A 23,857-nucleotide genomic window follows, 5' to 3' on the forward strand; every position below is an offset into this window, starting at 1 on the left:
ACAGATTTTGACCTGTCCTGAAGGTACCAACAGTCAGAAACTTTTCACAGGCACTTTATTCCATCACTGTGATTCGTCTTTAACTTCAGTTAGCAAAAAACTGTGTATGTTGCCTTCATGGCCTGTGAGAGAGTGGAGAAAATGATTACTGCCTCAAAATAACTAAAAGGGGAGGTAGGGGGGCTGCAAGGGGGAGTAAATTCAGCCAAGAAGGGATGGTGCACTGCTCCACACCCTCACCCCTCAAGATCTAGTCCAGCCCAGAATGGCTATTAGCCACTGGCACACTGAATGCCCCACCTAGGAGAAGAGAGACCAGAGCCAATAAAAGCAATTGCACAGGAATACACAGGGTTGCGGCCCGTTTGCATTTTATAGGAGCTGAGATCGTGCTGGAATTCAAGCAGTGATTATAAGTCTTTCTTTCTCCCCTTTCTTTCTCTTTCTTCTTCAAATTTCCTTGTCTTGAAATCTGGGTAACTTGGAAGTTGGATGGGCTAGAGTTTGCTAAGTTAATGCTCTGTGAAATGCTTTATTTTGATTGAATGTTGCTTTAAGGAAACTTGCCAAGTACCCTTATTCTCTGAAGTTTGCCAGTAAAAGTTTGTTGTTTAACCTCCTGAAAACACTACAGTGTTCTCCCTTATGCCTGTCTCAGGGAATTGAAGTACCTAAGCCCCCTTTAACAAACTTGCCAAGCAAGCTCAGGGTTTTACAAGACCCTAGAAGGTAAGAGAACAACTGGCTCATTGTTTGAGCTTTGAGCAACACAGTAAAATCTGGTTGACTGATCACCCCAGAGGAACTGATGCTAAGAAATAATTATGCATCGCTACTTTACCTGCATACAGGCATGCAATTTCTACAGATGCAATTTCATTCCATATTGAGGCATAGTAGAAGTTTATTTGTAAATACAGTGGTTCTGTCATTGCGACATCCAGTGTGTAATTTGCACACTATCTACTTTCTGGTATGGTTATACAGATTAATGCTTATGGTATACTTTGCTAAAAAATAATTCAGAGCACTCACTATTTAAGAACTACTGTAAATGTTTACAGAGGAGGAGAGAAGTCACCAGAGATTTTTGCTTCATCTTCACAGATACAGTCATTATCAAAAAGGAAACATATTGCCTGAGAGGAAGAATTATCAGAACCTGATACTGTATATTTCAGAAACCTGAAAACTGTACAAATATTTGAGACTATCAGTTACCTGGCAAATGCTATGGCATGTAACCAGATCACTTAATCACAGGCATTGCTGTTGTTACTACCATAACTTAAGGTTTTGTGGCACTGTTGCAACAGAATAGTTTCATCTGAGCAGATAAGGCATTAGAAGTTAATATTTAAAGACTTGCAGTTCAAAGATTAACATGAAGTTCACAAGTACTAGAAAAGTAGAGCAATTTAAGACTATTACAACATCTTTAATGAAACAATAACAACCGGTTTTAACAAACTGCTGGACTGACATCAAAATATCTGATTTTAAAACATATTTCAGCCTAAATAGCTTGAAAATTTTTGGAAGTAAACCCTTGAAATGAGTTTCATTCTGATCCAGCATTTGGTCTCCTCTTCAGCTTAATCCAGATGCCATTAGTTGGACGAAGAATCAATTCTCCAGCTATACGAAGCTCTTCTGGCTTTTGACATGACTCCACCCAAAAGTGCCGCAGGATGAGGGCTAGAAGAGTTTTCTCCTCCATTTGTGCAAAGCGCTGACCTACAAGTCACAGGGCAGGAAGAAAAGTTATTGTAAGGTTGCATCAATGGCTGCTGCACTTGGATGTTCACCGTGATACTCCCAGGAACAGGAGAAAGCAAGGACTGTGCATCTGCCTTGAGAACAGAACTAGCCTTAGGCCAAAATTAAGTTTACATGGATACTAACAATACTAGCACTTTTCTCTGCATGAAAACTCTGGCCTTCCTGGGATAATCCACATTGTGTCTTCCTTCCCATAGCACACAGAATTCAAACAGCAAAGCAGAAACAGTCAACCCTTTTTATGGAACTTCTACAAAACACAGCCTTGTCATATCTCTTGGATGGACTAGGCAGGGGGAACGGATGGCAGACCAGAGCAGAAGATGCCATACAGGGACTGTGGAGAGTGAAAAATCTCATTGGTCCATATATGTGGAGAGGAGCAAAGGAGGTATGACTGCAACAGAATGACAGACAGACCTTCCTTCAGTGATCATTAAACCTCACACTGATGATTTGGTAGCACAGACAGCAAAGTTCAATTTACACTTCAGAGAAAGGTGAAGAAGGAAAGGGGAGAACAGAGAAACACGAGGGAAATCAAACCAAGTGCCACAATCCTGGCAGTTCACACAAACTAAACTGAAAAATGGGCACAGGACACAAAGCCAGGGCTCAAAACTTTTTCTGTTCTCCCCTCTGTATAATATGCTTAGACGGATGTCCATACACATGAACATAGTGATGCATTTCTGCAATGATATTAATGAACCATCTCTCCTGCACATGTTCCTTCACACTCAGGAACTAATTAGACTAGATTAGATTAGATTTCTCTTTGGAACATGGAAAGACCTAGTTTACTGTTCTTATGGGAAGGGCACCTACTACCAATGAGACAAATCAAAACAAATCAACACCATCCCCCCAAAAAAAGAAATCAAACCAAACCAACAAAATCAAAAAACCCAGAAGAAGTTATATTTCCTGTTCTTGTAAATGGCATGACATTTTCTGGATATTCCCCACCTGCAGTTAAAATCAGTGCAGGGAACAGTCTTTTCACGTGTTCTACATTAAAACTAACAATGCCTCTATTCTGAGCACAGATGAACGCCAAGCATCTCAGTGGCATCAGAAGAGCTAACAAGTTCTGGGATGACAGTGAAAAGACCAAACCAACTACAGTGTCAGAAAAGAGGGAAAAAAATACATCAGTTGCAGACTGCATGTCTGGGACACTCAGCTCAGATCATGAGACAGAAGAGATGTTTCCAGAGCAAAACAGGTGCAGGGCATTTGTGTTCTCTCACTCTGTCTTGCTAACACTGAGAATCAGAAATTTGGAAGGAATCCTGTCCTAACACAAGAGCCAAATAACATGCTGCCAGGCTGCACAGGCAGTGAGGAGGAAACATCAGCGTGATAGCCACTGGTCTCTAGGAAGAAACAAATGTGGCAGCTCAAGAAGAAACTTGGGAAGAAACAAATGTGGCAGCTCAAGCACTAGGCTTGCAGGGCCCACAGTGCCTAGAATTCAGGGGCTGGGTGTGGTGGGGGCAGGAAGGACAGTACACAATTAGCAGGCACATCAAGACTTAAATTTCTGATACACTCGTTGCTGTCTCAGTTACCACACCAAAAGCCAAACTGTCACATTACAAAGACTTCTTCAGATACCTACCAATGCAGTTCCTGGGACCAGCTGAGAAGGGCACATAAGCATATGGGTGCCTTCCCTTAGAATTTTCAGAGAAGAATCTTTCAGGCCTGAACTCCTCTGGGTCCGGGAAGATCTCTGGGTCTCTGTGCAGGGCATAAGTTAAAACAAGAACAGTTGCGCCTTTTGGTATCTGATATCCACCTAAAGAGAAAAGGGAAAGGAAGAAAAAGGGTCAAAGCGACAGCAAATAAGTGACTTTCTATACACAACAGCACAGTAAAAAATAAAACAATGCTGCCATTTACTTGGGAAACATCTCCAATGAGGACATGCTAACAGGACAGAAAGTGGCAAACACAGCTTACTTACTAATACAGCAGTCCTCTCTCAAGGTACGGGCAAACATGGGAACTGAAGGGAAGAGCCGAAGGGCTTCTTTCACAACACACTCAAGGTATCGAAGCTGTTTCAAGTCGTCTGTTGTAACAGGACGCTCAGTGTTGTCTGTCCAAAAATAAACAGGGGAATGGGCAAGACCAAAACTCCCCATTTCTGGCTAAACAAACTCACCCTAGATCCCTCCAGGAATTCCTATCACGCACCAAGACTACATACAAGAACCTGTTACACATATATTGCCCCCAAGACGTAAGGTTAGTTGAACACCCCTACAGATCTTCCCACACACGTCCCAATCTAGCTGCTGAAAACTCCAAAAGGGCCAGAAGGCATGCTCCTAACTCCCCTTCTACATCTCAGCTTCTAACACATCTCCACTCACAAATGCATCAACTACTGCCAAAGCCCCAGTGAAGGCAGGAATGGAAACTTACCAAACACCTCGTCCAATTCTTTGTGAACCTTCTTCTGAACTTCAGGATTATGTCCAAGCAAGTACAGGACCCAGTTCATAGCAGCTGCTGTTGTATCATGGCCCTAGAGGTTCAGATTTACAAAGACATTCACTTCAACTCTATTCCTGTGCACCAGTGGGCTTTTCGAATACTTAGGTATGCAGGTAATATGGAAAGCGACACTTATTAGTCCCATGACCACAAGAAAAACAATAATCAAGAGTGAAATACTCTATTCAACACACTAATTATCAAGGTATAAGATGACCCACAATTCTGTCAGGTGCTGAAAACTGACCAAAAGGGAAAAGGATTGAAATAACACAAGCAAAATCTCTCCTGATTCTCAGAAGCTGTAGGAAGTATCAGTCTCTACACAATGAAACGGATGTATTTTCATATTTTTGGTTACTGTCCAGTCAACAACATAACATCTGGGGGGCCAATGACTACTGCAGGAGAGATAAAATGGACACAACCTGTAACCTTTACAAAACTATCTAAAAATGGTCTAATAAGACACATTACAATAGCCAAAGGAGAAAATACTTCTTGGCTTCCTATGAAAAGGGGATCAACTACTAGTTCCCAGCACTTAGGAAGGCAATGAGAAGTAAGGAAAGGGAGAGGAAAGTAAAAAAAGAGAGAAAAAAGGGGAGAACAGAAAAGGGAAAAGTTGACCAAAAAAGTATTTCAGTACTGAAAAAGTGCACCTGCAGTGAAGTTCAGGATGCTGATGTAGTACAGAAATAGTAATAATGGGAGGAGAGCTTCTCTAGGTTACAATAGCAGTAACATGATTCTATGACATAAGCTCTTCTGAGACAGAATTCAGGTCCACCTAATGGAAACGTGTGGGAAACTTGTGAAAATCTTGTTTAGATCCTTCATTAGACAGAGAACCAGACATGAAGAAGGGCCATGAAAATGATCAGAGGGTTTGGAGAGGATAGTTTTAAAATAAAAGAGAAGAGATTTAAATTAGACGTTAGGAAGAAATTCTTTACTCACAGAGTAGTGAGGAATATGTTGTCCAGAGAAGTTGTGAATGTCCTGTCTCTCAAGATGTCCAAGGCCAAGTGGGATGGGGCCCTGGGCAACCTAATCTAACAGGTGACATCCTTGACCATGGCAGGAGGGTTGGAACCAGATGATCTTTAAGGTCCCTTCCAACCCAAACCATTCTGTGCAAGATTCTGTGAGAAGACAACACACTAATACACAGCTGACAACAGAACCAGGAACAGCCAACATGGTAATGGACAAAACGTGAGGAGAGATGACAAAACACCGAAACCATTCAGAGCTCTGTTCAGTGTTAATGAGGTTTGCAACATAAGCCAAGAGCCCACGGTCCGCGTCAGTCATTAAGATCGTATTACTCACCTGCTTTCATGAGTAGAGCTTGTTCATATAGGCAGGGCCTACCACACATGTATTGCCCAACATTTTGCCAGGGCACATCAATGTTTCTATCCTACCTTTGTAGGGTAGAAAGACTGATATTTCCTCTTAGGCTTCCAGGGCTAAAATAACTCCATACTAAAAGCAAGCTCCTGAATTAAGACAAGAGTCACTACCCTCAAATTCTGAATCTCAGGTTCTGGGGAAAAAAACCATCCAAAATAAACAAATAGAACCAACATCAACAACAAAACAAAACAAAACAAAAAACAAAACCAGAAAAATCAAACCAAAACAAAACAAAAAAACCACAAACAAACCAGTGGCTTCCTTGGTTACCTCAAACATGAAAGTATCCACTTCCTCACGAATGTCCCTGTAGCTCAGTTTGTTCCCTTCATCATCTGTTGCACTCAGCAGCATGTCCAGGAATGCTTTTCTCTTTTTGGAGACATTTTCTTCACAGTTGCCATCATTATCATGTTTTTTTTGCTTAGTGTTTTCAAGTTCTGCAGCTTTTTCTGCAATGACCTGAGATTAGAACCATTATATCAGATATGATGCATTCAGCACAGGCCCATAGTCTACATCATACAGTTTTGTCCCAACTTATCAAAACAACAACATCCATCTATAGCAGTCCACATGATCTAGTTAGCATAGCTATCAGCATTAGGTCATGAACTTTGACTGACCTTTTGTGTTAGTAGGTGAAATATGACCAATACCTCTTGTCCCATGCAACAGAATGAACCTTTGTGACTGAGAGTATTGTCCAAATGCTTCTTGAACTCTGTCAGGCCTGGTGATCTGATCACTTCCCTGGGGAGCCCGTTCCAGTATCCAACCACAATCTGGGTGAAGGACCTTTTTCTAATATCCAACCTAAACCTCCCCTGACATGACTTCAGGCCATTCCCTTGGGTCCTGTCCTGTCCTGGTCACCATAAAGAAGAGAACAATACCTACCCCTTCTCTTCCCCTCATGAGGAAGTTGTAGACAGAGGTCTCCCCTCAGCCTCTTCTCCAGGCTGAACAGACCAAGTGCCCTCAGCTGCTCCTCATACGCCTTCCCCTCAAGGTCCTTCACCATCTTTGTTCTCATCCTTTGGACACTTTCTAATAGCTTAATATCTTTCCTATATTGTGGTGCCCAAAACTGCACCCAATATTCAAGGTGAGGCCGCCCCAGTGCAGAGCAGAGCAGGACAATCCCCTCCCTCAACCGGCTGGTGATGCTTTGCCTGATGCCCCCCAGGACATGGTTGGCCCTCCTGGCTGCCAGGGCACTGCTGACTCATATTCAACTTGCCATCAACCACGACCCCCAGGTCCCTTTCCATGGCACTGCTTTCCAGCATCTCATTCCCCAGTCTGTATGAATATCCGGGGTTGCCCCAACCCAAGTGCAGAATCCAGTACTTTCCTTTGTTGAACTTCATATAGTTGGTGATTGCCCAGTCCTCTAATTTGTCAAGGTGACAGGTCACCGGTCTGATGTTCCCCCATTCGCTATTACCCTCTGTGCTCAATCTGTGAGCCAATTCTCACCCACCATGAGATGTGTTTATCCAGATGGACGTTTTGTCCAGAAGGGTCCTGTGAGAGACAGTACTGAAAGCTTTACTGAAATCCAAAAAGATTACATCAACTGGCTTCCCTTGATCAACTAGATGGACTACCTCATCATAAAAGGAAATCACGGTTGATAAGCAGGACTTTCCTCTCATGAAGCTGTGCTGGCTCAGTTCTTTCTGTCAGCACCCACACTAAGTGACATTATTATTTACTGTTTCTTTGTCATCTTCTAAGATTTGGCTTTTTATATTCAGCTGCAGCATAGGAAGAGAGCAAGTGTTACCTTACGTCCTCTTAAGAGCCTCTCTCATGTCTCACTGCTGCAATTCCCAATAAAAGGAAGCAAAACATGACGTACTTAAAAAAACACAATGTGGCTCATTATATGTAATCGAAGTTCAGAGATTATTTTCTTTGTCATAGACATTGATGCCACGACATCATACATGCATAGGGAAAGCAGCCTGAAAACATCCTCGAAGTAGATTTGGAAGGCAAACATTAGCAAGAGTAGCGTGGGAATTATTTGGTGAGTGAAAGGGCTGTTATTTCCAGTCTAACATAGTGAGAGAACACTGCATTTTATGCCAAGTCAGTGACACATGCTTAATGGTTTCTGTGTCAAAGTGTCTTTCTGCTGATGTGGAGACCTGTATCTGTTTGCTTATCTGAGCAGTTCTGCTCTGAATAGGGAAAAATGAATACAGCCTTCAATTTCTGAGGGCTGGATCAAATGGCATCACCACGCAGAGCCCTACGCTTACTGCTCCAAACTTGGCAGTGAGTTCTTGCAAGTGCTTCGGATGCTTCTCCTTCTGGGGCAGAACAAGAGTTCAATGAATTCCCGCTGTAAGTCCTGACACTCCCTTGGATTTATATACTTCCTATTGTTTAAATTTGACAGAACTCCAGAAAGGGAAGTCAACTATTGTCTTCTTTTCGGGGAATTCGTCAGCATCCCAGTTGAGAGAGAGCTCTTCTCTTAGTACATGCATATCAAGGAGGCTGAACCTCATCCCATTTGGAAGCTCCCTACTGAGTGCAAGACTTGGCTCCAATAACTAAAATTATCAGTATAAATAACAAACAAACAAACAAACAAACAAAAGAATTATACTCTATCTGTAAAATTGTGAAGGATTTTGAGGTTCCTCTTGTGCTCTCTTCCTTCCTTGAACAGCATGTATAAAAGATCAGGCCAAAGCCAAGGGCTCTTCTGTCTCTGTTGGATTAGATCGCTCATCCTACGGGCAAAACAATTACATCATGTAACATTTATTGACAAAAAAATAAACTACAACACACTTTCAAAAACCAAAAAAAGTGTTCTATGTACCCTAATGAAGTAGAATTTAACAGATTGTGTGAGTTTAAACTCATTCATCTGAAAGGAAGGCTGTTCACATTTGTTTCCTGATCTTACACCATCTCAAAATTTCTGTTACCTGTCCCAGCATCACCATGTTTTATATCTTTAAGCATTGTTCTCTGAGAAGGAGAGTATATTCTCATTTAATTGGAATCCTATTGAAACAGACCTATTAAGTCATCCAGTTCAGTCCCATGTGACTTCAGTAAGGCACTGGCCATGTCGAAAAGACTACTCATGACAGGCTTCCAAAATATCTGCCCTGAGAACCAGTCATCTGACATCATTACATTCCTACTTGATTGTCCAGATCCCATATACACCAGACACCATATAGAAGTATTTAAAACAAAGAACATGAGACTTAAGTATCCTTATGCTCAAACACAACTGGAGTACAATTCCAGATACCATATATGCCAGATAACATGTAAAAGTATTTAAAACAAAGAATATGAGACTTCAAGTATGCTCAAACAAACTGGAGTACATTTGGAAGGGCTGATTGTCATTGCTATGCAGTTCTTGCACATGCTTTGGCTGCAGAGACTTCAAGAAGTAGTTACTACATTTAGGCCAACTTCACGCACACTCGTGGTACAATTTGGGAAAGGCCAAGGAATCGATGAAAATCAAACTCTAGAAGTCCACCCCTTCTTTCATAACGTACCTGTCATCAACAAGCACCATCAAAAGTTTGGAGTGAGATCATAGAATCATAGAATCATTTAGGTTGAAAGAAACCTTTTAGATAATTGAGTTCAACTAGTTAACCCTAGTGTTAACTGACTGCTGAATCGTGACCCTAAGTGCCATATCTACAAGTCTTTCAAATACCTCCAGGGTATTTAGTGACCCAGGGTTGGTCTGTTCCAGTGCTTTACATCCCTCCATCTCTGCCCCCCTGGCCTTCCCTCCTGACCAGCAGCATCAACTCCAGCTCTACGCAGTAGCTAAGGAAAATGTCCGTTTACCTGTAGATAGCAGAAACATAGTCAGAATTCTTATTCTTCTGAGCACCTACATTCTTGCCCATTGCTGTTTCTAGAAGAAGAAAAATATCAACATTTCACATGTGCAAAGTGAAATGCAAAGTCTGTGTACACAGTAAGTTACTACTGTTCCCAGCTTCTGACTGTCACAACACCATCCCTTTGACAGGTGAATACAAACATCCCTTTCCAGGTGATGAGTTTGCTTTGTGTTTCCATGCCCAGAAATCTTGCTCTTCAACACAACCTCACTTCAGATGCTAACTCTGTCGTGCCAATCCCACAAACTCACCTGCTCAGATGCACATAATAAACCCTGGGAGAAAGGATGGCCTTGGGAGGATAGAAATGCATTCACACAATATGCAGGGACGTTCCTCTTCAATCACCTCCTCACACAAACTGGCACAGCTGTACTTATGAGCATCCACATCATTTACAGTCCCACCACAATAATTGAAGAGGACTTACCACAGATGATATCAAGGGCACACAGAGTGATGTCCAGAAAGACATCAAATGGTTCCTTGTCAACATGCTTTTCAAGTTTCTTAACCAAAATACTTCCTTGTTCATTCATAACCTCTAGAAAATCATTCAATATTGCAAAGTGGAAAGTGGGAGTTATCATCTTCCTCCGCGACCGCCACTTGTCTCCAGTGCTGTAAAATTAATGGGGTGAAGGAAGGGTTAAAAGTTCCCAAGTCAAAAATAAAAACCTCACCATCACAGGAAGTATACAGTAAATACTGCAGCCTGGAAGAGGTGGACACTCTGTAGATGTCTCTTCAAGCTGTTCATAGCACTCCCCAGAAGCAGCAAATGGCAATATTTCTTGCTCCAGATCTCTCAGAAGCAGAAGCCACCATTTCTCTAGCTGCTCTCAACAAACAGAGATGCCAACAAGCCTCCAGGCAATACAGCCTTGTTGGTCAGTGCACAGGCTCAGAGGGACCAAGCAGAAGCCTCCTATAGTACAAAACAGCTATTCAGCATCAAGGTCTCAACCCACCACAGTGTCTCTCTCAATCACTAGTCATGCTTGCCTTCATCTGCTGACTGTGAAATGAGGATTGCGGAGAACTAGGGCCTAGGGACATTACCAAAATGACTGCCTCAAGGCCTGGCTTCCAAGTATTCCCTTGGAGACAGGCAACCAGTTCCCTCATGCCAGTGAACAAGCAGAGAGCCACAGAGAATGGAAATAGCTTCCTGGGGGTTCTTGTTTGCTTTTTCTGAATCACATGTGCCACGGGCACACAGCTGGCACCTCTGCTTACAAGGCAAAACCATCACACCACTACTCCTGTTAACTTGCTATTGGGGCACTCCTCAGGCCAGCTTATCTGCTTGCTGTCTACCAGTGCTGCCCTTAATCAGTAGAGACTGGAACATTTGCCTCCACTATGTTTTTGTAAGCACAAAGAAGTCAAAATATATTCTCTGTAACAGTGAAGATGTCTGATGCCTATGGACCTCAACTTTCTGCACTTTGTTACTGCTTCCTAACTGGTTTCTTAGGGGTCATGAACAAAATTCAGGATAAAAGGCATTCCTCATTCTCTCACATAAACTTGCACTTCTCACACCACATGATCACAGTTGGCTTTTACACCACCATGGTCCCATCATAAAGTACAAGGAGTTCACCTCTGAGGGCTCCAAACAAGCAGCAAAGCCTGTAAAAGAGAAACAAACTAACAGGGGGACCTTGACCTTCTCGCAAAAACTCAAAAGAGGCTCAAAGACACCAAAGCCACTCTACCCTCGCCTTGTTCTCACTCTTGAATATCTGCAGCATCCAGACTAAACCTTTCTTTACCCTCCCAAGACTGGAGGACACCAAACCCTTACATCATTGCTCTTCCCTCTCTCCACTCCTGACCTATGCTCTTACCTGAGTTCACTTCTTAGGATCCTCCACTTAATGAAGGAAATCAAGGGCAGGGTGCAGATACTCTCCAATCCTACCCCAAAGCATCACCAGCCTCATGCCAATCCTACTGGTTTGCAGCATCACCAGCTGAGATAAGCAACGCACACAATCTCTCTGTTCAGAGATATACACAGCATTCCTGCCACCAAGATCTCTTCCTATCATATCCCCTGTGAATTTCAAAAAGACAGGAATGCACCTGCATTTCATTATACCTTGTCAGAAGTCCAGTGCCCAGCCATGGATGCAGGAAGTCGTACAGGTATGATTTTTCTATATGTTTTGAACTGCTCAAAATAACCTGTCAAAAAAATTAATAGCGAGGAAAAAAATATCATTTGTTAGATAGAGAGAGATTTCTTCACTCTTTCTTCAATAAACACTCTAACAGAGAGAAAACCCTGTCTTCTTGTAAAGTAAAATATGCAGGTATCCCCAGAAATGCCAACGCAGTGGAAAGAATTCAAAGTTTATTTAGAAGGCCAAAGCACGAGAAACTTACAAATACCTGACAATGCTATTCAAGCACCAGGCCCCAGGGACAAAAAAGGCAAGTTCATGCCCTGTACAGCACCTTTTTACCCCCTCCATTTCTCCCCCACCTTCCCAAGGCCTCTCTGCATGTCTGTTAGATATCTGTCTCCAGCATAGCAGAGAGAGAGAACACAGCTCTCTCTGCAACCCCTCTGGACAGCAGAAGGGAAGAAAAAACATCTAACCCTCTTGAGAAGACACTCTGCAGGCTTCCTAAGTGAAAACGAGTTTCTAGCTTTCCCATTACAAATTCTTCTGAAAGCACAACTATTCCTACACCAGTTCAAGGACAATCACTGGCAGTAGCAAAACTAATGACTACATTTCATGGCACCACGACAGACCCACCAAGTTCTAATGCAGAAGTCAGTCAGAGACAAGCACTGAAATCTGTATTTCGTAATGTTCCATCCTTATTTCAGTGGTCCCACCTTCCCTGCTGTCAGTTTACCTGTTCTGATCTTGGGAGCAGAAGCTTTCACACATGTGAAAAAAAAAAGCTAAAGGAGATGCTTCTTCGTATAAAACATATTGTGTTGGTGCTTTCATTTGTTGGCCATCTTCAGTATGCCCCCCTCCCAGCTCTCCCCCCTCCCCACCCAACTAGGCTTTTTTACATTCTTTTGCTTTAAGCCTTTCTTTAGAACTGGGTCAGAGGACAATTCCAAGGAAAATCAGCCCAAGTCTTTTTTAACAAAAAGTACATTGAGATAATACAAACTAACAGGAGGGACACCACTCTGCATGACAGTAGAATAAGCAGGAGACCAGCACACTCACCTCCACACTGTCGGGGTGATACAAAACTACGACAGGCAATGGTCCTAACCAAAGATTGAACAATGAGCACTTCCTGAACTCTTCAGAATAAAATTTTAGTTGATTAAAAAAACCTGGAATAAGAAGGGACTGGAATAAGATTAGAACTTTTCAAAAAGGGGGGGTTATTAAATAAGACTTAAGAAAAACTTCTGTAATGAACTCTTTTACACCATATGCCCTGCAATTTTGATTTTGTTGAAGCTTTATGATCAAGCAGCGTATTTTGCACCTGTGGATTTTACAGTTCAGATGTCCTAATCTCTAAGGGCACAGACTCATAAGATCATTTATGCCACAGAACACCTGAGAGATACCACTTCTGTCCAGCTGCCAATCGGACTTCATACCAGTGAGCTCAGCAATTCAGCCAATCCTCCTCCCACATTATTATACACTCATCCAATCCATATATTGTCAGTTTAGTTATACAGAAAGCATGGGAGATAGCTGGATCTGTGAGCAAGGGAGGAGCAGTAGATGGTGTTTAGTTTGATTCAAAAAGGTCTCTGATGCTCTCTCATCGCAGACAGCATTCAGGTTCATTCTGCAATACTACATGTGGTGGCCATTATCAGGATATTCGAAGAATACCCTTTCAGAAGCCAGCTTAAACAATAAAAGATATCCTATTAAGCCTCTGCAGAGTTGAAAACTCAAAGGTCCCCAATCAGAGGAAAAAAAAAAGAAAAATAATCATTTCCTAATCAATGTGCAAATACAGTCTTCCCTAGTCTGAGTTCTAATGAGACCTTATCCAACAGGTTTAAGAGTGTCAGATTATTTTGCTATTTTAAAAATATTTTTCCTAGCATTGCCATGATTAAAATATCATGTTTTCCAGCATTTATCTACCAATACCAATAAACCAAATCACCATCATATGAAAAGCCCTTCTTTTTTCTGCTATAAAACTTTACCATTTTTTATAAAAGCTATCTTTTTTTCATTGTCACATTTTAAATGAAAAGTATTACAAACCACAAACTTCACTCATTTTTACATAAATAAACAGGAACAAAGACACTAACTTAACTAAAGCATGGAGGCTATGTGACTCCTGCTAACAAATGAGATTAAAGACTCCAAAGAACATCAGGGTCTTCAGCAAACTGCTTTCCGGAGGCAGAAACAATGCTGTGTTTTGTTCTGGTTTTTAAAGAAAATTTAAAAAGAAGAGAGGGGAAAAAAAAGAAAAAAAAAAAAAGAAGATTCATCTCTCAGTCAGGGTCGTATAAATATCCTGACTATGATCCTCCTACTACTTCCCCAAAGCCAGCTTCCTGGAAAGCTGCTTGCCCTCACATCCACCAAAGATCTCTCATATCTGTATTTAGATATGGGGTTCAATGCAGGGGAAAGATATGACAGTGTACCCTTGTGAACAGAGGCACCATGTCTCAGCATGGGTCAGCACTGAGCAATTTCTGTTCCAATACTGTATTCGTCCTTGACTTTACCATGCTTGCACAGTCTCTCTTCTGGCAGCATACTAGGCAGCACAGCCAGGAATACATGTACACAGAGCAGAACCAGCATACAGAGGCATCACAAACACACACAGAAGCGTCTGGGCCACTGACAGCACAGCCATCAATGCTTTCACACCACAAACTCCTTAAGAAATATGCTCCTGTTAAAAAAGAGGTACCAAATGGAAAGGGAACATCTAGCACATTAGTGCTCTCTCGAGTACCTGGCAAAAAAGAAGGTCCCATTAACAAGTGCAAGAACAGAAAGGTTTGCTTTTGAGGGATGTACTGTAAATACTCAGCAAGTTCTTTTGCATCTAACACATGTAAGTCACAGTTAATTCTGTGATTGCTGAAAGTGACCCAGCAACTCAGCATGATAAAGTCCCTTGCACATGCTTACTTGAGGGAAGAGAATTGTTTAAAGTTTTGTTTGGATCACAGCTAGCAGTCACGAGAACACAGTGCTCTGCTTTGTGAAATAGCACTTCCTGCAAGAGCCCTCAGCATGCCTCCCCATTGGAAAAACACATCCGACAGCATTCATCCTCCATCCTACCAACTGTAACCATCTGAGTCCAGCAGCAGCATCTGGAAGCTGTTGTCAGATTGAATTTCCAGTTAATCTCTGACTAATAATAATGCTACATTTATGCAGTTCCTCTCCTTTCCCCTTCACTGCCCACTCCTCACACAGTTCCCCTCTGCAGATTGCCCACAGCCCCAGACAGACCTAAATGCATCAGCACACCTTTGATCTCCCATTCCCCTTCCCCAGCCAGCCACAGCTCAAACACACAAGCACCTCACCAGCACTGGCTCCTCCAGCAAACCCCACAGTGCAGGGACCTCACAGTTGGGCTACAGCGTGAGTTGGCCTTACCTTCTCCACCCCGTTCTAAGAGTAGAGCATTTCCCAGCACAGGATAGCAGGGGCTGATACCCGGGATTGACTTCATCATCCACCATCGCCTCCAGTAACTCATCAGGGAGGGCAGGGAGCATAAAGCCACAACTGTCAACAACAGAGTGATGACCCCAGCCCCCAAGGGCAGCAGCTGGAGTCTTCCTGTGGATCCTTGCATAACCTCCATCATCACCTCTCAGCCTCCTGCTGCAAGCCTTGATCCCTGCTGTGGAACTGGCACTGCCTGTACCCGCCAGTGCCGTTGCACCAAGCTGAGTGTGTGGGGAATTTGGCCAGGAGAGCAGGAGGCGGAGCTGTCACAAAGACCACAGGCGCAGCTTCTTGCCAGGGAAATAAACAGATTTAAAAACCACACACATGGAGAGACTGCCTGTAAGCATTTCCTAATGGCAGAGAAGTTAGAGGGAACAGTGCTCCTTCCCTGCCCTTACTTCACTCCTCTGACTCAAGTGAAGAGTGAGAAAGTTCTTTGCAGACCCATGCAATACCTCAGCAGGAAACGACATAAAGCACTGTCAAGAGAAAACACACATTTTTGATGATTTGGGAAGGATGAGTTTTCTCAGTATCATCTTTCTCCATCTGTTTTCAGGTGCTCAGAGAACACTATTTTGCCATACAGAATGGAACTGCTCCAGCGCTGTCCAACACTATGACTGAAGGGTGAGATGGGGAATATCTTTAAGCTTCAGTTGGGTTGATGGTTTCGGGGAGTTACCCAAACCAGATCCCATACAGACTCATGATCAAGAGCAGCACTGCAAAGCACACTGATGCTTCTCAGCTCAAATGGCCTTTACTGATGTCACTGTTGAATGCTCAGGCATAGGCTAAAGGGTGCCAATAACACAACTGACAGTACCAGCATCTGTGCCACAACTTGCAAAGTGCTCGCACAGAGGCAGTACCATATCCACCATACACACTGCTGCCGCTCCTGCCTCAGGAGGACCCAGGGTCTCTTCTCACTGCTGCAGGGCCACTGAGCATCTGTGCCTCAAAGCAAGCGCTCAGAAACTTTGTGGTAAAACAGAAGTTTGGTAAAGAGACAGCATAGCTCACAGCCAATTCACAAAACTTCACCCTCTGAATATAGCACAAAAGCTACTTATAGCCACAGTCACACTCAGACTGTTTGCTTTGTGCCAAAAATGATTGCACTGACTGCACCAGCATTTTAGTAAATAAACAAACAGCATAAACACAACAACTAAGACATAAAACACAAACAGAAGGCTCGGAATATCAGAAATTAAATAAGATTTTGATGACCCTTGGCAGCAGAGGGGATTAAATTTTGGCACTTTGTTCCTGCAATCTCCCAGCAAAAACTTTATCATAAATGCTGACTGTTGTATCTTTATGCACAGTAAACAGCTGGAAACGAACTTTGCTACTCTTGCTGTTGTTTGTAATGCTTTGTGACAGAGAGCAGCAGATACATGCCCTGTCTTGCTAACACACAAGGTAAGCTACACAGCCATCAGTTCCCTCTTTTGTCCAGGTGACATCCTAGGAAGGAAGTAAGGATGCAGGATGAAGAGGTTCGACTTAAGTCTTTTTAACATGGAGATCAGTTGAGTAATTATGCTCTCATCTTTAGAAAAAGCCTTGCAGTTTGAAGTGCCTAACTGTGATCCTGAGTCAAAAATCCATGTTTCTAACTCCTGATAACTCCTTCTGCAGGAGGAAAAAAAAAAAAAAGAGAAACAGTGAAACAGCAGGGAGAAGGCGAAAAGCCACAGGGAAAGCAAAATCCTGCCAGCAGCTGGCAATGGTGATGCTGCTAACAAAAGGTAGCAGCAACACTGGAATGAGATGTAAAAGAAAGAAGAAATGAGAGTTTTGGCATCTTTAAGGCCTAATTATGTCACTGAGACTTGCAAACCTTGGATGATGTCCCATAGGACAGGAGTTTCAGAGACCTGTTTGCTCAGTGTTGGATTTCTGTAAGCACTCCACTGGTTAGTAAATCTTTGCTTTCATAAATGCACATGAAAGTGCAAACCTGCTTTTATTCAGCCTCTTACCTAAGTGGAAGCCCTTCTGACCATATTGACAGAAGGCATGCATCCTGTAAGGCAGGTGTGTAAGCCCAGAGGCACAAACGACAACACAGGATTCTGCTGGTCCCTAGAACGCAGCCTGGATTCTTCAATAAAGCAAGCAATAAAATCATCATTAACAACAAGAAAAACAAAAACCCAAAGCAAAGCAAAGCTAAAATGAGTCTGATACAACAGAAGAAAAAAAGAGAAGTACACTGCTCATTCTGAAAAACTGTTTTTTTCTTAAGAAAGGTTTTTCTTAGTAAGACCTTCTCTCTTTCTCAACACACACCATCACAACATAATTACCTTCATATAGAAATCTACTCTAAAAAAGCCCAGGCTACTTGTAGTCCCCAACAATCATCACCTACACAAAAAAATATAACACAGCACGTCTCCATTTCAAAATATATCATCAGTGCTGGACAACTCAGAGATCTCCCCAGTCCTCAGAGAAGCATTTTAGGGCCTGATGCTAAATTTCATGTCACTGTAGCCTAAAAATCTACAGCTTCAAATCCTTCTGTGGATCCTTTCTCACAGAGGTAGAGGAGATGAACAGCATTTGAGAAACAGAGACCACAGCTATGTTTTCCAGAGACATTGATTGCTGCGATGCCCACCTCCACCAAGCATACCTTGCTTGGTTTCTGCAACCTGGTGTTCACTGTACAGAAACAACTACTCTGTTCTGTAGCCGTCATATCGGGATCCTTCGATTGAGACATTTTGCATGAATGAATTATCCCCAACAGAATACAAAAGTTTGCCTCCTCTCTAAGAAACCAAAAATCTTCCCTACAAGGATAATGTTATGTCTTACAACAAAGCAGACCACCACTGGTCCCCCCAGAACACAGCCTACTGTTGTAAAGCAATTCTGATAAAGTATCAACGATGTTGTCATAATTAATAGACAATAAGGCTAAGTAGCTACCAAAGCACCACACCTATATTTACACACCCACGTGCCAAGGAAAATGCACACTGCCAAGTTGGATGATCATAAATCATGCAAGGTCACAAGTGGAGATTCCGCCCGCTGTTTCGTTGTTTGTCCAGATCCTACAGGGCCTCCTCCTTGCTAAACTCCAGCAAGTTTAAACAAAGCATTTAGCAGCATGCTACACATTACATGAAGAAAACTAGAGGTCATGGAGAATGAATAAATGGGGCAGGTTAAGATTGGGAAATACTTGTGATGTGGGTCACAGAAACACACAGCACTAAGAATCTGCTACCTGCATTCCTGCAATACAGAAGATTTGGCGTCAACAAGGAAATCCCTTGTCCACATTTGATGTGCCTGCCTATAACACAATCACAGCTGTGCAGCCTGTTAGAAGCTAAGGTAGGTTAGCCTAGTCCAGCAGCCAGACACCCATCCATTCACTCCCCACCCTCAACAGGATGCAAAACCTCACGGGTCAAGATAAAGACTGGAAGATTGCTTATTAGTTACCATCATGAGCAAAACAGACTCAACTTGGTAATTTTTATTTAATTTATAGACAATTAAAAATAGGAAGTTAGAAACAAAGAGAAAAATTCCTCTCTGCTGCTCCCTCCTCACCCTTTTTCTCCTGCTCCAGCATAGGTCCCCTCCATGGGCTGCAGGTCTTGTGGATAAACCTGCTCCAGCATGCTCCACAAGCTGCTGGGGAATCACTGCTCTGGTGCCTGGAATACTTCCTCCTCCTCCTTCACTGACCTTGGTGTTTGCACTGCTGCTTTACTATCTTTCCCCTCCCCATCCTCCTCTGCCTGTTCAGCATTTTTTTGTACACTTTTATAAATACATTTTCACAGAGATGTCACTGGTTTGGCTGCTGGGCTCAGCTGTGGCCTGCAGCGGGTCCATCACAGAACCAGCAGGAACCATGTGTGTTCTCTTCTCAGGTCTTTTCTCACAGAGGCCATCCCAGCAGCAGCCCTGCTGCTGACACCTTGACACCTACACTCAGCCGAAAAGCCTACCATAAAACCATTGCAAGACTGAAGGGGAAAATGGGGGTGAAAATTCCTCCACAACACCCCCTAGTGAGACCAGAAATGTCAGTACGAAGTCATGGATGCATGCAAACTATCAACAACATTACATATTTGGAAAGCATACAGGTGCTCATCCTTACAATTTGTGGGGAATGAATCGCTCAGACCTGAACTCCTCCACGTCACAGAAGATCTTGGGGTTTCTGCGTACGGCATAAATTATGATCTGAATATTTGTGCCATTCCATACTTGATATCCTTCTAAGGAAAAAAGCAAAAGGGAGAAGGGTCAAAACAACAGCAAATTAGTGACTATCTATAACTGCTTCACTATAAAAAATAGAAAAACCCTACCCTTTGCTTGGTAAACTTTCTCAGTACTCTCTCATGCACCTTCTAGCACCCATCCCAACTACTTCTACCTACTTAAAGCATCTTGAATGGCCACATGGCATATGCCATTTCTTCAATCTTGACAAAGGAGGAATGGAAATCTTACCAAACATCTCATCCAGTTCTCTTTGAACCTTCTTTTGGGCTTCAGGATTATGCCCAAGTAATTGGGCATTGCAGGGTGTGCAGAGATGCAGTTAGAAAAACAAAAGCTCAGCTCATATTGAAATTAGTCAGATGTCGAAACCTACAAGAACAGAATCTTCAGATACTATCATGGTTTCAGATACTATCAGCACACAACTAAGTACCATGCAGACACCCCACTCCAATGGCATGGAGAGGAGTATCAGAACAAAGATAAAACCATCAGTTAAGAACAGTTTAATGATTGAAATACAGTAAAGTAAAATAAAAATAGGAAAAGGAGAGGAGTAAAACCCAAGAAACACAAGTGATGCATAATGCAATCACTCACCACCTGTCGATCGATCAATCCCCAGTCCTCCCCTTAGCAGCGATGGGCCCCTCCCAGCCAACTCCCATTAGTTCATACACTGTGCACGTCATTCTGTGGTACGGAAAATCCCTTTGGGCAGTCAGGGTTAGCTGTCCTGGCCACGCTCCCTCACAGCTTCTTCTGGATCTCCTCACTGGCAGAGCATGGGACACTGAAATGTCCTTGATGTAGGACAAACACAATTTAGCAACAACCAAAACATCAGTGTTATCAACATTATTAGCGTACCAAATTCAAAATAGAGCACTGTGCCAGCTACTAGGAAGAAAATACACTCTATGCCAGCTGAAACCAGGACAGGTATGTAAACAACAAGCAGAGACAGACAGAAAATATTTGCCTGCTGTTAAACAGCAGAGATGAATTAGTTACCATCAAGGCTGAAAAGGCAGATGTACTTTCTTCACCTATGTCCTTTCCAGCACCAGGCCTTAGGAACAAAAATCCTGGCTGATGCAAATGCAGACCCACCACAGGTGAAGGAAGGGTTGGTATGTGAACTATTAAAGGAGCTTGACCCCTACAGATTGATGGGCTCTGACAGTACTGAACAAGGGTGTTAAGAGAGCTGACTGACACGCCACAAGGCCACTCTCCATAATCTTCAAGAAGTTGTGGAGTTCGGGAGACATCTGAGAAGACTAAAAGGCGGCTAATGTCAATCCCATCTACAAGAAAGGTTTAAAGGAGGATGCAGAAAATGGCAGGTCCATCGGTCTTACTCTGGTCCCCGGCAAACTTACAGAACAAATTCTCCTGGGAGCTGTCACAAGCCTAATGAAGTATGCGATTAGGAAAAGCCAGCATGGATTCATGAAGAGCAAAGTGCGCTTGACAAAGATGACTGCCTTTTACAACAAAGTATTGCCTTTTACAACAAAGTAACCTGCTCAGTTGATACAGGGCAAGCAGTGGATACTGTCTACCTGGGTATCTCAGAGGCTCTGATATGATTTCCCACAGCCTCCTCCTACAGAAACTGATGTGTGATGGTCTGGACAAGTGGTCCATGTGGTGGGTGGCCACAGCCATAGGGTGGTGTAAATAGTTCCCTTTCAAACTGGCAACTGTCACAAGTGGAGTCCCCCAAAGATCGATATTAGTACAAAACGGTTTAATATTTTCATCAGTGATTTCGATGATGGGATCAAGTGTACCCTAGTGAAGTTGACCAACAATACCAACCTGAGTGGGGAAGTGGACACTTTGGAAGGGAAAGCCACCCTGCAGGAAGACCTGGATAGGTTGGAAGAGTAGGCTAACAACCTGATGAAGTTCAGAAGGACATGCTAAGGTCATGCATTTGGGAAAATATACTATAGGAAGAGCAGCACAAGCTGTGACCTACCTGGCTGGGGACCAGCTTGATGGAAAGGGACCTGGGGGCACTGGTGGAGTATGAGTACAGCTCAGTGCGAGTGAACAGTTTGCTGCTGCAGCAAAGAAAGCCAAGACAGTGCTGGGTTGCATCAACAAGGACATCACCAGCAGAGATAAAGAAATCACTATCCCACTTTACACAGTGCTGGTCAGGCCACACCTAGAATAGTGTTTAGTTTTGGTCCCTGCTATACAAGAAAGATGTGGACAGGCTGGATAAGGTGAAGGGCCACAAAGATGAACAAAGGACTGAGAAACCTGCCATGGGAGGAAAGTCTGCGAGAACTGTGTTTGTCCAGCCTGGAGAAAAGAAGTTTAGAGGACACCTTATCATCATGTCCCTATATTTAAAGGGTAGATACAAAGAAGATGGAGACTCTCTTTTCATAAGGGATCATATGGAAAAGTAAGGGGTGATGGGTGCAAGTCATACTTGGGGAGATTCTGATCGGATACAAGAAGAAAATTTTTCATTGTGAGAACAATCAGCCATTGGAATGATCCCACTATGTGGGAAGTTGTGGATTCCCCAACACTGGACACTTCAAATTCAGCTGGGAAGGGTGCTGGGCCATCTCGTCTAGACTGTTATAGCCACAGTCAGGAGTTTTGCCAATAAAGGTTGGACCAGATGATCCTTGAGGTCCCTTCCAATATGGAATGAGTCAACGATATGATGATTATCAGCATGTAAGATGACTGTGATTCTGTCAGGTGCCCAAAAACTGACCAAAAGGGAAAAGTGTTAAAATACTTCTGCTAGACAGCAAACATTCCTCTTCCCTCTTTCCTGCCAGCTGAGAGCATTCCATTGCTGCTCTAGTAATTAGCAGACTGTTTGTTGTTCTGCTCTTCTCTCCACATAAAGATCAACTGACTGAGCTCCATTGCTTCACAGATGTCAGCAATCTTCTCTCTTTTGCAAAGCGCCAGATGATGAACCACTCCTCAGTGATTCACTGGTTACCACTTCTGTTGTTACAGAATCAACCAGTGCATGTTCATCTTCTCATTTAGTTCACAACATAAGATCTGCATTGCTATGAAATACAAAGTACAAGACGGAAAGGGACACATTTTGCCATCGCTTCTCTGCATTCTTTTCAAGGTCTGTACAATAGAGGAGGAAGCACTCACAAGAGCAAAAGTATATTTTGGACATGTTGCTGAAAGCACTAATTCTGGAATTTTGGAAAGTGAATTTTGGAAGTTAAGTCATCTTTGACATGAGATTTCTGAAGAAACTTCATCAAATTGACCTGCAACTGTATGAAATTGCTCTGCAACTTCAAAGTTCAAGCATTCTACCTTCTCAGATACTATAACATACCATCACCAGTGAGTGAACTTAGTGTAGTCAAAGAAAAATACTAAGCCAGTATTCAAAAGAATACAGTGCTTACAAACCATTTACAAAAAAAGAAATCTGATTAACAGTATAGATATGAAATATACATTACAAATGCTTTAGGCCTTGGATTATCAATCCTTGAACATTCATAAAAAGTGAGGAGAACTGGTATTAGTTCCTAAGTAGAAGAAAAAACTGTTACTGCACAATTTGGGCAAGTAACTTTTTTTCGTCCTTCCTTTACACTTCAACAGCACTTCAAACACATTTGCTTCAACTACTGGCTCTCTGATGGAAGGAGGAATCCCTGACTGCGAATGCTCACAGCACTAATAGCCAGGGATCTGATCAGTGCTTTGTTTGCTGGACAGAACACAATTCCAAGTCTCCTCTTTGATCTTCCCATTTGGGTCTACACAAAGAGGTATGAAATGATGTTTTCATCAGTTAAGTACATATTTTCTTGTTTAAGTCTCACATATTTCAAAAGATGATTAATTTGTACAATAACACACATTATTTTATAAGAAATCTCAAGAAGTGGGAACAGTCTTACAGACTTGTCAGCATGCTGGTTCAATTGCTTGGCATCTATAAACATGTTCGGACTGGCAGGGAAAAAATTATTTCCTGTAAACAAAGTTTATCCCAGCAGTTCCCATAGTTATTGATCATCAGAACAGTGTAAGCAAAAGCAATGAATGAATTCCATTACAAAAGAATTAAACGACAAAGAAAAAGTAGGGACAGACAATATTTGTAAGAAACCAAGTGCTATAAGCAGAAAAACAGAGAAACGTTGAAACAGTGATTAAGGAGGAAGTACTGCAAATTCCTGTTTAAAAATATAAATTTTATATATGACTGATGTTTACATATACTAGAACATCCTTAACACT

General features: G+C 42.5%; 1 protein-coding gene across 2 annotated transcripts; it reads right to left on the reverse strand.

The window, feature by feature from the left end:
* Positions 1 to 886: 886 nt before the first annotated feature.
* LOC127472428 (cytochrome P450 4V2) lies at positions 887 to 23,338 on the reverse strand. 2 transcript variants are annotated; one of them, XM_051790676.1, is made up of 12 exons: positions 19,814 to 23,338; positions 19,455 to 19,575; positions 12,833 to 12,945; positions 11,734 to 11,819; positions 10,054 to 10,244; positions 9,565 to 9,634; positions 8,339 to 8,465; positions 5,983 to 6,174; positions 4,219 to 4,321; positions 3,755 to 3,889; positions 3,407 to 3,586; positions 887 to 1,737 (listed from the first exon to the last, which is right to left on the reverse strand). In XM_051790676.1, exons 2-12 carry the CDS (start codon positions 19,528 to 19,530, stop codon positions 1,562 to 1,564), a joined length of 1,449 nt encoding a protein of 482 aa, XP_051646636.1. In that variant the 5' UTR covers positions 19,531 to 19,575; positions 19,814 to 23,338; the 3' UTR covers positions 887 to 1,561. The 2 variants fall into 2 exon arrangements, with proteins under 2 accessions (XP_051646636.1, XP_051646635.1); XM_051790675.1 differs by lacking the exons at positions 19,455 to 19,575; positions 19,814 to 23,338 and adding an exon at positions 15,227 to 16,404.
* Between the last annotated feature and the right edge of the window lie 519 nt (positions 23,339 to 23,857).

The sequence above is a fragment of the Manacus candei genome, unplaced genomic scaffold, assembly GCF_025592945.1.
Source record: "Manacus candei isolate 608988 ecotype Guabito, Panama unplaced genomic scaffold, ASM2559294v1 h1tg000028l, whole genome shotgun sequence".
Taxonomy (NCBI): Eukaryota; Metazoa; Chordata; class Aves; order Passeriformes; family Pipridae; genus Manacus; species Manacus candei.

What these genes read in the sequence shown, in the direction of transcription:
- LOC127472428 (XM_051790675.1), bottom strand. Translation starts at nt 15,440, where the DNA reads ATGATGGAGGTTATGCAAGGATCCACAGGAAGACTCCAGCTGCTGCCC. An exon ending in TGCCCTTGATATCATCTGTG is followed by an intron (nt 9,635 to 10,053) that starts GTAAGTCCTCTT and finishes TTCTTCTTCTAG; the next exon opens with AAACAGCAATGGGCAAGAAT. An exon ending in GAGAGAGGACTGCTGTATTA is followed by an intron (nt 3,587 to 3,754) that starts GTAAGTAAGCTG and finishes TTTTCTCTTTAG; the next exon opens with GTGGATATCAGATACCAAAA.